The sequence below is a fragment of the Oryctolagus cuniculus genome, chromosome 13 (assembly GCF_051225735.1).
Source record: "Oryctolagus cuniculus isolate XC-2025 breed Fujian yellow rabbit chromosome 13, ASM5122573v1, whole genome shotgun sequence".
In the NCBI taxonomy this organism is placed as follows: domain Eukaryota; kingdom Metazoa; phylum Chordata; class Mammalia; order Lagomorpha; family Leporidae; genus Oryctolagus; species Oryctolagus cuniculus.
In genome coordinates, this window is record NC_142879.1 from 27199810 (window position 1) to 27216616 (window position 16807).

The 16807-nt window shown below is 40.2% G+C and overlaps 1 protein-coding gene across 3 annotated transcripts in view; it reads right to left on the reverse strand.

Annotated features, from left to right (window-relative positions):
• Window positions 1-16807, reverse strand: part of NSL1 (NSL1 component of MIS12 kinetochore complex) — a 39272-nt gene that overhangs the window by 22096 nt on the left and 369 nt on the right. Inside the window, exons 2-4 of one of the 3 annotated variants that reach the window (XM_051821329.3) lie at window positions 13121-13199; window positions 9081-9211; window positions 7154-7208 (exon numbers count right to left, since the gene is read on the reverse strand). In XM_051821329.3, coding sequence (XP_051677289.3) covers window positions 7154-7208; window positions 9081-9211; window positions 13121-13199 — 265 coding nt within the window. The remainder of the gene's footprint in view (window positions 1-7153; window positions 7209-9080; window positions 9212-13120; window positions 13200-16807) is intronic. The other 2 variants (XM_089312163.1, XM_089312162.1) reach the window with 2 other exon arrangements.

Below are 16807 nucleotides of genomic sequence, written 5' to 3' on the forward strand. Positions count from 1 at the left end.
TGTCAAAAAAAAAAGAAAAAAAGAAAACAATTTTCTCTACACAGTAACAATGAACAGACTGAAAATTTAAATACAATTCAATTTACAATAGCATCAAAAGAATAAAAAACACTTTGGGGCTGGCATTGTGGCATAGCAGGTAAAGCTGTTACCTAATGCCAGTGTCCCACTTGGGCACCGGTTTGTCCCTCAATTGCTCCATTTTCAATCCAGTTCCCTGCTAATGGAAAGAAAAGCAGAAGAGACAGCCCAAATGGTTGGATCCCTGCCACGCATGTGGGAGATCCAGATGAAGCTCCTGGCTCCTGGCTTTGGCCTGGCCCAGCCCAGGCTGTTGCAGTCATCTGGGGAGTAAATCAACAGATAGAAGATCTCTGTCTCTTCCTCTCTCTCTGTAATTCTTTGAAATAAATAGGTCTTTAAAAAATAATAAAATATTTGGGAAAATTTTAAGAAAAAAATGTTTAAAACTAGAAAATATTATTGAAAAAAAACTAAAGAATATCTAAGTACATGGAAAGATACCCACTGTCCAGATTAAAAAACATAATGTTAAGATAGCAAAAATACCAAATTGATCTACAATTTAAACAAAAATCCTAACAAAATCCCCACTGACTTCTTTGCAGAAAATCACAAGCTGATACCAAAATTCATATGGAAATCCAAGGGACCCAGAAGAGCCAGAAACAAAGTCAATTCCAGAGTACTCACATGTTTTGATATCAAAACTTAAAACAGTAATAGTCAAGAAAGTATAGCACAAGTCAAAGGACACATAGATCAATGAAACAGAATTGAGAATCCAGAAATAAACCTGTACATTACAATCAACTGATTTCTGACAAAGGTTTCAATACCATTCAAGGTGAAAGGACAGCCTTTTCTTTTCAACATTATTTATTTATTTATTTGAGAGGTAGTTACAGACAGTGAGAGGGAGAGCCAGAGAGAAAGGTCTTTCTTCCATTGGTTCATTCCCCAAATGGCTGCAACGGCTGGAGCCGCGCTGATCCGAAGCCAGGAGCCAAGAGCCAGGAGCCAGGAGCCTCCTCTGGGTATCCCATGTGGGTGCAGGGGCCCAAGGACTTGGGCCATCTTCTACTGCTTTCCCAGGCCATAGCAGAGAGCTGGATGGGAAGAGGAGCAGCCGAGACTAGAACCAGCACCCATATGGGATGCCGGCACCACAGGCAGAGGATTAACCTACCATGCCACAGCGCTGGCCCCTGGACAGCCTTTTCAAAAACTGGCACTAAAACAACCAGCAAACACATTCAAAGAATGAAGTGGACTCCTACTTCCTACTATTACAAAAACAAACTCAATATGGATCTTTTCTAAATGTAAGAGCTAAAAACTACAAAAACTCTTAAAGGAACCTTATATTAATGGTTTCTGGGATATGACAACAAAAGTACAAGCAACCAAAGTGGGGTGAGGGGGGGACAGAACAGATAAGCTGGACTTGGTAAAAATTTTAAATGTCTATGCTTTAAAGAACACCATCAAAAATGTGAGTATGGGAGGCAGGCATGTGGCACAGAAAAAGTTGTTTAGGATGCCCACATCCCATATCACAGAGCCTGGGTTCAAGTCCTGGCTTAGAGTCCTGCCTCTGCTTCTTATTCCAGCTTCCTGCTAATGTGTATCCTGGGAGGCAGCAGGTAATGGCTCAAGTAATTGGGTTCCTGCCACCCATGTGGAAGATCTTGACTGGCTTCTGGGCTTCTAGCTTCAGCCTGGCCAGCATTTATGGGCATTTGGGGAGCAAATCAGTGGATGGAACATCTCTGCATCTGTCTTTCTCTCAAATAAACAAAAATTAAAAAAAAAAAAAAAAAAAAAAAAGAAAGCAGCATGGGAGAAAAGTTATCTATTTGATAAGGGACTAGTATCCAGAATATATAAAGAGCTATTAAAACTCAACAATAAAAATGCAACCCAGATAAAATATAGCCACAGGATTCAAACAGATATTTCTCTGAAGAAGCTATACAAGTGGCCAATAAGCACATGAAAAGATGCTCAACATCATTAGTCATCAGAGAAATGCAAATCAAAATGGCCATTACAGCTGGAGCTGTGCCGATCTAAAGCAAGAAGCCAGAAGCTTCTTCCGGGTCTCCTACATGGGTGCAGGGGCCCAAAGACTTGGGCCATCTTCTACTGCTTTCCCAGGCCATTAGAGAGAGTTGGATCAGAAGAGGAGCAGCTGAGACACAAACCACTGGCCCCTCTTACTGTTTTCATCTAAAAATTTATTTCTTATTAAAAAAATACAATATAATAGTTACTATGTTTTTGCACTTGATTAAATTTATCAACCAAATTTTCTGAATTCTTAATTTAAAACATCTGTATACTAATGAATAGATGAATTCAATAGTATGTACCCATAAAATGGGATATTATTTATCAATAAAAGGAAATGACAGACAATGGCTTTACCTGCTACGACACAATGCCAGCCCCTAAAATTTCTTTTAATTAGAATTTTAAAAAATAAAAACATGAACAGGAAGGATTCACAAAACTTGAAGATCCCAGTTATACTTCTGAGTAAGAAGGAGCAGAATGGAATGGTAGACAGCCTAAAGACAAAATGTATACATATATTTTAGTTCCTACAAACCTCTGGAGCAAGTATGACAAAATGAATAGCATTAAAATATATGTGGTAGGTACAAAGACGTTCCTTATGTTATACTACGTATTTCCTATATGTTTTAAATATTTCAAAGAATAAAAAAAAATCCCTTTGTTAAATGTATGTAGAATGAATAAGATCAAGAGTGAAACAGAAGATCTTCTAGCATTTGTAGAAACCACGCTTACAGGGGGCCAGCGCTGTGGCATAGCGGGTAAAGCCGCCGCCTGCAGTGCCAGCATCCCATATGGGTGCCAGTTCATGTCCCAGTTGCTCCACTTCTGATCCAGGTCTCTGCTGTGGCCTGGGAAAGCAATGGAAGATGGCCCAAGTCCTTGGGCCCCTGCATCTACGTGGGAGACCCGGCAGAAGCTCCTGGCTCCTGGCTTCGGATTGGCACAGCCCTGGCCATTGCAGCCATTTGGGGAGTGAACCAGCAGATGGAAGATTTCTTTCTCTGCCTCTGCCTCTGCCACTCCCTTTCAAATAAATAAATCTTTTCTTTAAAAATAAAGAAATAATTTTAAAAATAGCAAAATGAAAAGAAGTGGATGAGTATGAAATTATATTTCAAAGGACTAATTTATATGGACTGTATATGAAGAGTTTGGTAAAGGAAAGAATCAAGGCTGCCTTTGGTTAAGCATTATGCAGGTAAAGGAACCATTTACTCACATGTGGAAAACTGGGAAAGGAACCAATTAGGAGGCATGAAAGAATCCTGTTTTATGTTTAGCTCCTATTTCCACTACTCAGATACACGCCTTTTATAAGCAGAATCTGCCTACTTTATTTCTGTATCTCCCAAAGCTCCTAACATAACTATGCTGAATCAAAGGAGTACATTTGAAAACCAGATAACCCTCTATAAAAGGATCAGCTTTCAAGACATCTGATATCACTTAATATTCCAACAGAAAAAAGATCTTCAAGGAGTTCCCATAAAAGTTTTCCCAGGCAGCTTATTCAGATTTCAGGTTCTACAGAAATTTATGCTTTCCATTTTCCTCCTAAGTCATTTTAGTTATTTTCATAAGATTTTACCAGTTAATGGGACCAGCGCTTAACCAAAGGCAGCCTTGATTCTTTCCTTTACCAAACTCTTCATATACAGTTCATATAAATTAGTCCTTTGAAATATAATTTCATACTCATCCACTTCTTTTCAGGTAAAGCCGCTGCCTGCAGTGCTGGCATCCCATATGGGCTCCAGTTCAAGTCCTGTCTGCTCCACTTCGGATCCAGCTCTCTACTATGGCCTGGAAAAGCAGTAGAAGATGGCCCAGATGCTTGGGGCCCTGCACCCAATTGGGAAGACCAGGAGGAAGCTCCTGGCTTCAGATCAGCACGACTCCTGCCGTTGCGGCCAACTGGGGAGTGAACCAGTGCATGGAAGCTCTGTCTCTCTCTCTCTGCCTCTCCTCTCTCTGTGCAACTCTGACTTTCAAATAAATAAATATTTTTTTAAAAAAGATTTTACCAGTTAAGTGTATAATAAGTATGCAATATAAACTATTATAAGTAGGATATGACTTATGTTATTAAATAATACGTAACAAACTACAGCTTATGTGTTTTTATATAGTAAATAGAATCCCTTATCCATTTGATTTATAGCACAATCTCAATAAGTAAGCAGAACAATCTGTAATATTTGGTGACAGGGTCTGGCACAGCAGCATACCGGGTAAAGCTGCTGCCTACAGTGACACCATCCCATATGGGTGCTGGTTCGAGTCCCAGATGCTCTACTTCCAATACAACTTTCTGCTGTGGCCTGGGAAAGCAGAAGGTGGCCCAAGTCCTTGCGCTCTTGCACTCACATGGAAGACCCGGAAGAATCTCCTGGCTCCTGGCTTTGGATCAGCCCAGCTCCAGCCACTGAGGCTGTTTGGAGAGTAAACCAGCAGATAGAAGACTTCTCCCTCCCTCCCCCCACCTCTTCGCCTATGCCTATACCTATGCCTACGCCTACATCTATGCCTCTCTAACTCTGCCTTTCAAATAAACAAATCTTTTTTTAAATTTTTTAAATTTTTTTATTTTTTTGACAGGCAGAGTGGACAGTGAGAGAGAGACAGAGAGAAAGGTCTTCCTTTGCCATTGGTTCACCCTCCAATGGCCGCCGCGGCCGGCGCACCGCGCTGATACAATGGCAGGAGCCAAGTACTTATCCTGGTCTCCCATGGGGTGCAGGGCCCAAGCACTTGGGCCATCCTCCACTGTACTCCCTGGCCACAGCAGAGAGCTGGCCTGGAAGAGGGGCAACCGGGACAGAATCTGGCGCCCTGACTGGGACTAGAACCCGGTGTGCCAGCGCCACAAGGCAGAGGATTAGCCTAGTGAGCCGCGGCGCCGGCTCAAATAAACAAATTTTTAAAAAAAAATAAGTTCTTAGAAAGACGGAATTAAAAGATACATTTCTTAAAAAAAAATTTTGATGACAGAGGTGGAACTCCTTAAGCATAAGGTTCCAAGTCTAGAATTTGCCATTTTACTAACAAGGAAACTGAGGTTAGAAGAGGTCAAAGGAAGTGACTTGGCCAAGCATACAAAGTTAACAACTATAAATTACTTTGCTAATTTTAAGGAGCTGATGCTATTCTAAGGCTGTCAACATTATGAAAATGTACAATGACAAAAATCTCGAAATTTACCCCAGAAAGATTCTAACTATTCCTTTGCTTACTTTTTTTTTTTTTTTCTTTTTTTTTTTTTTTTTTTGACAGGCAGACTGAACAGTGAGAAAGAGAGAGAGAAAGGTCTTCCTTTTCCGTTGGTTCACCCCCCAATGGCCGCTGCGGCCTGCACGTTGCAGCCAGCACACCGCGCTGATCCAAAGCCAGGAGCCAGGTGCTTCTCCTGGTCTCCCATTCGGGTGTAGGGCCCAAGCACCTGGGCCATCCTCCACTGCACTCCTGGGCCACAGCAGAGAGCTGGACTGGAAGAGGAGCAACCGGGACAGAATCCGGCGCCCCGACTGGGACTAGAACCCGGTGTGCCGGCGCCGCAGGAGGAGGTTTAGCCTAGTGAGCCATGGCACCGGCCTTTGCTTACTTTTGAAGTCAGAATCATGATTCAGAAGATTTTTCTACTAACTAGATAACCAGAATGGTGGGAAGTAAAATCATATCCACCTTCAAAGGATCATTGAAGTAAGTCTGTTTTTCCAAGATAAAAATGTTACCATGTTTCTAGAAGAAAATTAAGTGTCTAAAAAGCAACACTTGAGTATATCATGATACTACAAGTTTCAATTTCTCTTTTTATGTTGTTCAAAACCAAAATAAGTAGATGTCAACCACTAATTAGCAACTACCTCTTTTTAGTGAACCATGACATCTGGTTAAGCATAGGTCCTGGGTCAACTTTAATCAAGCACAGTGAATGCTGTTATTTCTCCCTCCATGTTCATCCCACTGGCTTAGGAGATTTGGGGAAAAGAGTGGGAGATTAGTTAAAAAGTAGTTCAAAAAAGGTAAAGTACTCAAAGTCACAAGTACAAATATCCCATACAAATAAACCATTTAACAGTTTTTCCCTCAATAATTCACGAGTAGCATTTTTGAGTAACAAAGGCAAATTCTAAAAGGTTTCATAGAAAAATACTTAATAAATTTTAAAATGTGAGAATAAAGCCATTTAAAAATATACGTATGTACACTCTTAGCAATGCCAATTCTGTTGATGATTCACGTATGTTTGTATCAATCTCAGTTCTCTGTGTTTTAGAAATCCGTTCAAAGGCATAATGAGTGTAATTATCTCTTAAGCTCAACATCAAATTTCTCTTTAGTTTTTATTTTTTTAACAATGAGAAATCTATGAAGATGACTGCACTGAGAAGTGACAGTGAGACAATGCTTTAATAGTGTAACTTTGGGTGTAATTCAAAGAATGCATCATGTAATAGCATCTAGACATGGGAAGTTATTATACTGTGGGTGGGGACTTCCAACAGTCTAGGTCAGGAGAAAGCTTCAGATTCTTGCTCTTTCTCTCTCCCTTCTAAATAAACACATGAATAATATTTTTAACGTGCCAGGGTTCAAGTCCTGTTACCATTTCTAATTCCAGCTTCTTGCTAACATGCACCATAGGAGGCAGTAGTAGTGGTTAATGCTTAAAGTACTTGAGTCCCTGCCATCCATGTGAGAGACACAGATTGAGTTTCTGGCTCTTGGTTTTAGCATAGTCCAGTCCCAGTTGTTGCAGGCATTTGGGAGAGTGAATCAGTGGATAGGAAATTGCTGTCTTTCAGATAAATAAAATAAATAAAAATTTTAAAGTTCAGATTCCAGGGTCCCATCCCTGGAGATTCTGAGTCAGTAGGTTTACAGCAAGTTCTCATAATTCTAAGTGAAGATCTAATATGGATAGTGAGCTTAAGCATCAGAGAAGATACTCTTGGTGTTGACTGATGCAGAAGAATATCAGAAATTCATGCAAATTATATGCTTCATTACACTGCTTCCTTTTTACCATGAATTAACACTGACTCACCTGGATCAGGGTCATATTTTAGGTCCAATGGGTATACAACAGGATGGTACTGCTTCTAAACATAACACAAAACAGATTTAATCACTTAATCCCTCAAATAAACATTTCCTTCAGCTAATGTAAACAAATATACTCTAGAGTCAATAGTACCATTCTTTGAAAGGGGGAAAAAAACCCTCACATTCTGAAACCTTTAGGGAAGGGAGGAAAAAAGGTCAGACCAAACTAAGTTGTCTTATATCTTTTATATTACTGCCACCTACTGCATACATTAAGAAATAGCACCATTAAAAAACCAGAAAAAGTAATCAAGCAAATAAAATCACAGAGATTGAATTTTTTGTTTAAACTACAGGGTGATCTCTAAATTATGAGTGGATTGTACTTCCATGGTTCATTTAAGATAAGGGTTTAGAACTCATAATGCATATTTTCATAGAAACTCTATCCTAAAACTTGCTAGCATCACGGCACAGCAAGTTAAGCTGCCGTTTATGACACTGGCATCCCATACGAAGTGCTGGTTCAGGTCCTGGCTGCTCCACTTCTCATCCAACTTCCTACTAATGTGCCTGGGAAGGAAGCAGAGATGACCCAAGTGCTTGGCCTTTGCACCTCACGTGGAGACCATGTTGGAACTCCTGGTTCCTAGCTTTGATCTGGCTCAGCCCTGTTGTTGCTGTCATTTGGGGAGTGAATCAGCAGATGAACGATCTCTCTCTCTCTCTTTCTATTTTTCAAATAAATAAATAACCTTTAAAAAAAATGACTAGGCAACTATGTCAGCACACTAGAGCCTATACTATCCTGTGATTCTCTGGAACCACAGAAGCAAAACTACTGTCAGATTCTATCACTCAGGCAAAAAGTAACAGGAAAGCCTTCTGGTTCTTGCATGAAGTCAACAGGAGTCAAAGATCTAAAGAAGGAGGAAAGATAATTTAAAAAGCTCTTTGGAATCCTTTCCCCATCCATTTTGCATTGTTTTTTAAGCCAGCACATTGGTATAATACCTAGGCCTGCCGGCTTTCTTTGTTTTGTATGATGCTGATTACTAGCTTTGGCTTTTTGTTTTTTGTTTTGTTTCAGGAGGAGGGAGGTAAGGAGGGAAACACTGAAAAATAAATACATTTCAAATGTTTTTCCTGCAGAAACTTTAAAGCAGGCTTGGGGATATTTCTTTACTAACTTATATGGAAGAAAGAATGTAGCATGCTTCTTATAAATTTTTTCTTCATAAAATCACAAATAAAATATTTTAGAGAAAGTATTAAGCCTGGACTTTATTATGCTAACAATTCCTGAAAAGAAGGCAACTTTCCAGTTGCCTTGTATGTGAAAGTCTGTTAATTTCAAAATCCAAGGCATCATGTGTTTCTCAGCCAAGGAGCAATGCTACTACCAGCAAACCTCCATACTCCTCAACCGGGGAAGATTTAAGTCTAACCTGCTTGTGGACTCACTTATTTTGCACTTATTTCAAGCTACTTTGAAAAGAGGGTGAGGTGATTTGGTTGGTCAAGACCTTATCTACAGGAATTATAAACCTAGGGCTCTACTTGTCTAAAAAGCTCAGGCTGCAGAGGCTGACTTCTTGATCTTGTGAACAAGATGGTTAGGATTTTTGAAGCAAAACAAATTACACACAATTTATAAAGTAAACTTTGGTGTTATGAACAAGTAGTCAAACAACTTTCACCATCAGTTTACCTAAAGAGTCTTCCATATTAAATATACAAACCATGTGCCAAACACAAAACAAATAGAAAGGTTAAAAGATAAACTTCCTTTCCCTTCCTAATCTCAGAATGACAACGTCAACTGTCAGTCTTCCAACTCCAATTTCAATTTTATCATCAGGTATGCTCAAGACCTAATATGACTTAGAACTAGAAAATATACACATTTTAAACGTAAATCAACTTACCAGAATTTCATGTTGTGCTTTTATGGTTTTGATGACACATTCAAGGATCTTTCTGGGATACTGCTTACGTTTTGTTGTTAAATCAACTATGATTTCATCAAACTGATCTTCAAGTTTTTTGATGTCAGAATCTAATTAAAAAAAAATAACATCTAAAAACTGCTTAAAATTTGTTTTCTCTATTTTATATGGAAATATGACAATTCAGAAAACAAGTGATTAAGGAAAACAAACATGGCAAGTAATGGAAGCCCTCACTTCAGGGATTAATTTACTCAATGAACAAGTTATTAGGTACCTACGGGAAGTCGGGTCTAAACCACAGAAACACAAAGATGAATGTAACACAATCACTGCTGGCTAAGAGTTCATAGTTAGATAGGAGAAACAGATTATTGCAAAGCAACCTGATAATGCAATAGAGGAATAAACAAAATGTTATTAGAATACTAACTCTGGGGGCCGACGCTGTGGCACAGCAGGTTAAAGCCCTGGTCTGAAGCGCCAGCATCCTATATGGGCGCCAGTTCTAGCCTCGGCTGCTCCTCTTCTGATCCAGCTCTCTGCTATGGCCTGGGAAAGCAGTAGAAGATGGCCCATTTCCTTGGGCCCCTGCACCCACATCGGAGACCCGGAAGAAGCTCTTGGCTCCTGGCTTCGGATCAGTGCAGTTCCGGCGGTTGCAGCCATCTGGGGAGTGAACCATCAGATGGAAGACTCTCTCTCTCTCTCTCTTTCTCTCTCTCTCTCTCCCTCCCTCCCTCCCCATCTCCCTCTCCCTCTCTCCCTCTCTGTAACTCTTTTAAATAAATAAAATAATATTTTTTTAAAAAAGAATACTAACTCTACCTGGGGAATTTAAGACATTTAAAAATGAAGTAACACTTAAGCTTGAAATAAAATTTAAGTCCATTGGACCAAAAATGGTAGAGAAAAAAAGTGATAGGAAGAAGCATTTTAGGAAGAGGAAACTATTTGCAAGATGATAAAGTCTTTGGGAAACAAAGAAAAGTTCTAAATGATTGCAGGATAACATAAGGAAGAAAGAGCATAAAAATATGTAAGAACTAGACCATAAAGGGCACTTAATATCAGGGTCCTAACTAATTTTAACATTATTATATGCTGAATCAAAGCTGTGACAATAACACATTTGGAATAGCTGAATGTGAAATAGGACTCAACTAGATAGATGGCAAGAAAAAAATGAAAGATATGGTGACTTTAGAGTTTCTTTTTATTTAAATCTACTTTATCAGATGCTTTCCTATGTTTTAAAACAGTCATTGTCAAACATTAGCAGAATAATCACATGAGATTACTTTAGGAATACATAAAATTTGACTCAGTAGGAATCAAATTATTTCTAGGATGGGGCCTAAAAACAAAGGACCTCAGATGAAATGAATGCAAATGACCCACGCAATTTTATTTTTAAAAATCATTCTGGGGGGCCAGCACTGCGGTGTAATGAGTAAAGCCACTGCCTGCAGTGCCAGCATCCCATAGAGACACTGGTTGGAGTGCTGGCTGCTCCTCTTCTGATCCAGCTCTCTGCTATGGCCTGGGAAAGCAGTACCAGATGGCCCAAGTGCTTGGGCCCCGACCCACGTGAGAGATCTAGAAGAAGCTCCTGGCTTTGGATCAGCCTAGCTCCAACAGTTGTGGACATCTGAAGTGAACCAGCGGATAAGACTTTCTGACTCTGTCTCTCTGACTCTGCCTTTCTGTAACTCAGCCTTTTGAATAAATAATAAATAAATATTTTTTAAAAATTCATTTTAAACAGTAAAAATAGAGTAAGATCCTCAAATGGTCTATATCACATGTGTTCTGTAGCATCAAAGTCTATGCTAGAAATAGATTTTTTTTTTTTTTTTTTTTGACAGGCAGAGTGGACAGTGAGAGAGAGAAAGGTCTTCCATTCCTGTTGGTTCACCCCCCACATGGTCACTACAGCCAGCGCGCTGCGCTGATCTGAAGCCAGGAGCCAAGTGCTTCCTCTTGGTCTCCCATGCAGGTGCAGGGCCCAAGCACTTGGGCCATCCTCCACTGCCTTCCTGGGCCACAGCAGAGAGCTGGACTGGAAGAGGAGTAACCGGGACAGAATCCAGCGCCCTAACTGGGACCAGAACCTGGGGTGCTGGTGCCACAGGTTGAAGATTAGCCTAGCGAGCCGTGGCGCCGGCCTAAATTTTTTTTTAAAGATTTATTTACTTGAAACTCAGAGTTACAGAGAGAGGAGAGCCAGAGAGAGAGAGGTTTTCCATCTGCTGGTTCACTCCCCAAATGGCCGCAATGGCCGGAGCTGCACCAATCCGAAGCCAGGAGCCAGGAGCTTCCTCCGGGCCTCCCATGTAGGGGTAGGGGCCCAAGGACCTGGGCCATCTTGTACTGCTTTCCCAAGCCACACCAAAGAGCTGGATCAGAAGTAAAGCAGAGACTGGAACCAGCACCCATATGGGATACCAGCACTGAAGGCGGCAGCTTTACTCACTATGTCACAGCGCAGACCCTGAATGGCTGAATTTTAATCTAGTCATCAAAACAGTGAAACTACTAGCCTGAAAAGAATAGTGTGCCATTTTAAAATCAGTTAAAAAAAAAAGGCACCCAGCTAAATTTTTTTGTGTGTTGGATAAAATGATTTCTTGACACTACCTTGTGATATAGCTGCAAAACTAAAATGTAAAAACAAATCTGAGCAAAGAAGGATTACTTATTATTTTAGCAAATATTTTATGGGTGCCTATGATGTGCCAAACTAAGAGTTGAGAACATACTGCTAGGCCAAATACATACCTCTAAAGCCTTCAATTTTAATTAATTAATTTGAGAGGTTGGGGAAAACAGAGAGAGAGAAACTATCCAAGTGCCCCCATCCGTGACCCACTCCCCCCACCCCCTACCTAATACCTGCAATGTCTCTGGCTGGGGCAATGCCCCATGTGGGTGGTAGCAAGCCAGTCATCTAAGCCATCACCCTGCTTCTCAGGGTCTGCATTAGCAAGAAGTCTGAGTAGGGAAAAGAGCTGAGCACAGAGCCCAGACACTCTAACATGGGACATCTTCACCAGTGCCTTAACTGCTAGGCCAAATGCCTGCCCCTAGTGTTGCTGTTTTACTCTCTAATATGTAAAACAAAAAGTAACTTTTCGTTTCTTTGAAGAGACAAATACAATAGTTCTAAGGAAGGGACAATGAATTCTTCTGGGCAAAGTATTATCTTAATGTTGCAAAGAAAAACTATAACCACACAGGGTTGCCTGGTGTCGTGGTTGGGAATGAGTCCAAGGGTATAAACTGGACAATTTGGAATCAAGTAGTGATACCAAGCTATGTTAGTCAGATCTTTGTAGTACCACCAGGGGGACAGGCCAGACACTGGAGCTTTTGTTAGGATCACCTTTCACTGTACAATGCTGTAAGAGCACAGGGGAATTCTGCCTTTCTTCTCATACAAACCATTCCTTTTCTACTAAATCGTTTCCTTTCTACATTAACCATTCTGTTTCTATTAAAACTGCAGTTTCTCAAAATGTGTCAACACCATCAGTTAGGGTAGAATCAACTCTTCTTCAGACCAAGAAAGTGTTCTGTCTTACTAAGAATAAGAAGCCTTCTGCAAATATGTAATGTCATCCTTTACATGGTACTCACACAAACTTCAAGCTTCAAAGGGTACTTCACTATTTACTCGAAGGATCACTTGCAAAAATACCACTGGCTTCACAAGAAATTACAGGAATTCTCTGGGCCTGTTTTTTAATTTGGGGATACTTCAATAGTATTTTCCGATAAACTGACAAAGGTAGTTTGAAGATTAGTCAGATGAAAGTCCCAATTAAAATGCCACAAATCCAGATGGATCAAGGTACCAACTGTGTTAGCCTTAGATTATGACTTTAGAAATCTTCTATATTAGGTTTCTCCTTTTAGTTCCCTAATAGAGAATTTTTTAAGAAGTAACACTGAACATAGAGATTAAAAACAGCATTCAAAATAACTCAAATGATCAGAAGGAAAAAGTCGTCACATACCCATAAAACAATTATCTGAAGCTTCCTGCCATGCTTGCCCATTAATGCTGACATTCTCCTGCACAGCTGATTCAAAAGTCTGTAATAAATTCACAGTTGTCAAGGCACTAAATACTAAATGCAAACATTTTGGCAAAAATATTAGATTTGTGACAGAGGATATATAAAGAAAAGCAGCAGAATGGCCTATTAGTCCTTATTCTTTTCAATGAAGATTTCATTTCAATCATGATTTCTACCTATATTTTAACTATGATTGTCACCATACTACCTATGCGAAAACATGATGCAAAATTTCAGATTACTCTTAAAAACAAACAAAAAATGTACTTCCTAAATAAAAGCTAACAAATTTGGGATTAATGAAATCTCAGGAGTACACATACCATATATGCTGCTGAATACCAATGTTAACAACAGGGAAAATAATACATGCTTAAAATAAAACGGGGATGGGCATTGTAGTACAGCAGTTAAGCCACTGCATGCAACACCTGCAATCCATGTGCTGGGTTTAACACCAGCTTCATTTCCCATCCAGCTTCCTGCTAATGTTACCCTAGGAGGCGCAGGTGATGACTCAAGGATTTGGGTCCCTGTCATCTCACATCAGAGACCCCGATGGAGTTACTGGCTCTGGCTTCAGTTTGGCCCAGCCTCAGCAGTTGCGTGCATTCAGGGAGTGAACCAGCAGATGGAAGATCGGTCTCTCTTTCTCTCCCTCTGAGTGTGTGTGTGTGTATATATGTGTGTGTATTGCTCTGCCTTTCATATAAAAAAAAAAATAAAACTAATTCCTACATTATAAAGAACGATTTTTTTAAGAGATGTATACTCTAGTGTGTTGGGATCCAAGGACATGAAATCTGATATTTGCTTTGAAATAAAAATTGCAAGAAAATTTTGATAATTATTGAACTTGGTGATGGATCACATGGGGAACCCCCCGTACTAGTCTATTTTTATTGAGAATGTTCATAATAGATTATTTTAAAAAGGACTCAAGGGGGCTGGTGCTGTGGTGTAGTGGCTAAAAGCCATCGCCTGTGGTGCTGGCATTCCATACAGGCGCCAGTTCGAGTCCCAACTGCTCTACTTCCGATCCAGCTCTCTGCTTTGGCCTAGGAAAGCAGTAGAAGATGGCTCAAGTCTTTGGGCCCCTGCAACCGCATGGGAGACCAGGAAGAAACTCCTGGATCCTGGCTTCAGATCAGCATCAGCGCAGCTCTGGCAGTTGCAGCTATCTGGGGAGTGAGCCAGCAGATGGAAGACCTCTGTCTCTCTCTTCCTCTCCCTCTCTGTAATTCTGTCTTTCAAATAAATAAATAAATCTTGGAAAGAAAAAAAAAAAAGAGGACTAAAGGAATTTGGTAGTACTATTAAATGTCTCTTGTACATTGTAACAATGTATCTTAAAAGGACTACTCTTAACACAAAGAGGATTAATGGGAATATTCACTTCAGTTCTGCAATAATGAAACTTTAAGGGGAAAAATACATAAATCCAAAAGTAGAAAATTAATTAAACAACACATACATACCATGTAGGACTGAAAAAGAATGAAGAACACGTAATAGCCAGACATATTTGGCTAAAACAAACAAAAAAACTCCAAAAATCAAAAAACAATGTGGGGCCATCATTATGACATACAGGGGATAAAGCCACAGCCTATAATACCAGCATCCCACATGGGTGCCACTTTGTGTCCTAACTGCTCCACTTCCGATCCAGCTCCCAGCTAACAGCCTGGGAAAAGAAGTATGCTTGAGTGTTTGGGCCCCTACCACCCATGTGGGAGACCTGGATGAAGCTTCTGGCTCCAGGTTTCAGCATGGCCCAGCTCTGGCTGTTGCGGCCATCTGGGCAGTGAAGTAGCGGATGGAAGAGTGCTCGCTCACTTGTTTTCTCTCCCTCTCTTGCTCTGGAACTCTTTCAAAATAAATAAATAAAACAAAAACAAAACAAAAAAAGCATATAGCAGTTGGATAACAATTCATCAGCAAGACCCTATTAATGTAAACAAACAAGCAAACAAAAACAAAAAAGGGGTATAGAAGGTTTACAGCCCCCAACTACTCTCCAAAATACTAAGTTATCTCTAGGAATATGGATGAGGAAGGGGAATTCGAAGCAGACTTTTGTTCTAGGCTATTGTTTGACTTTTCTATAATGAGCATGCACTCTGTACCATCTGTATGATTAAAAATAAGCATAAATCAAGTGATTGATAGCTATGAGTTAAGATACAAATCCTACATTTTATAAAGTAAAATTTCTACTTTATGGGTTTTCAAGGATTATCTGAAAATGCAAACTGTCTTGGTAATATTGCATGGTTGCATCAATACTTCTTCTTTTTTTTTAAGATTTTCATTTTAGTTATTATTTGAAAGGCAGAGTTAGAGAGAGGCAGAGAGAGAGAGAGAGAAAGGTCACTCCCCAGATGGTCACAATGGCCGGAACTATGGCAATCTGAAGCCAGGAGCCAGGAGCCAGGAGCTTCTTCTGGGTCCCCCACACAGGTGCAGGGACCCAAGGACCTGGGCCATCCTCCACTGCTTTCCCAGGCCACAGCAGAAAGCCGATTGGAAGCGAAGCAATAGAGACTCGAACGGGGGCCCATATGGGATGCCGGCACAGCAGGCGGCAGCTTTATCTGCTGTGCCACAGCACCGGCCCTGCTTCAATACTTTTTAAAAAATATATGCTGCTATGCTCATTATACAGCTTTAGATAAAAAGGTACACTGGTATAATCAAAGCCTTATATCTACCCCTTTGTTTAAAACACAAATGAATTCCACTGATATCTTCTAATCCACTTTAAGATCACATAAAATAGGATATATTAGGTTAAGCATGCTCTTTTTCTGTGATTAAATGTTTTAAGTACTTTAGCACTCCCTAAGAAAGGACATAGTATACCGTTAGACAACACAACAGTCTTCTCCCCCCACACTACATATATCTGAGGTATATCTCAATTCTCATCATGCTGCCAAGGAGGGAATTATCTAAGAGCCATTGACATTCGAACTGGAATACAGAATCACAACCCGGGTGGGTTTCTTCATTCTTCTTCCATTTGGCCTCTATTCTCACCGTTTGTTTACAGAGGAGTCATTCACACCCACAAACGCACTGCGCTACACTGTAACTATAAACTTTACACTTTTTGCCTACATGCAAATAGTGCACTTTCTTATACAGGCACCAATCCCTCAGTTTCTTGTGTCTTTCCCCAAATAACCTACCGTTTTCTAAGCTTTGCAAAATCTTTGAGAAAGGAAGAGGAAATACGAGGATCAACATGTGATCTTAGTGACGTTTATAACCAAGACATCCTCTTTATCGAGTTCAGACTGGTAGAGAATGCTTTTGCTCTGTTTACAAGAAGATCCAAGCCAGACAAAGGGAAAGACCAGAAGCTAGCAGGGTGACTGACTTCCAGGATTCCCCTGACACCACATGTGGAAAAGCTTAACTCAAACCAAAGAACGTAAAACATCGTATTATTTTGTACAGTATTACATGTCCAAGTGGCACCCTGGAGCTACCTGGGTTCAGTTATTTTCTTTCAATAATTTCACCTGTTTTGTGTTTTCCCTTCCTTCAACATAAACATTATACACGGAGCTCTCCTGCCCTAAGTAATTAACAATACTCGGCTGACATTAGCATCTA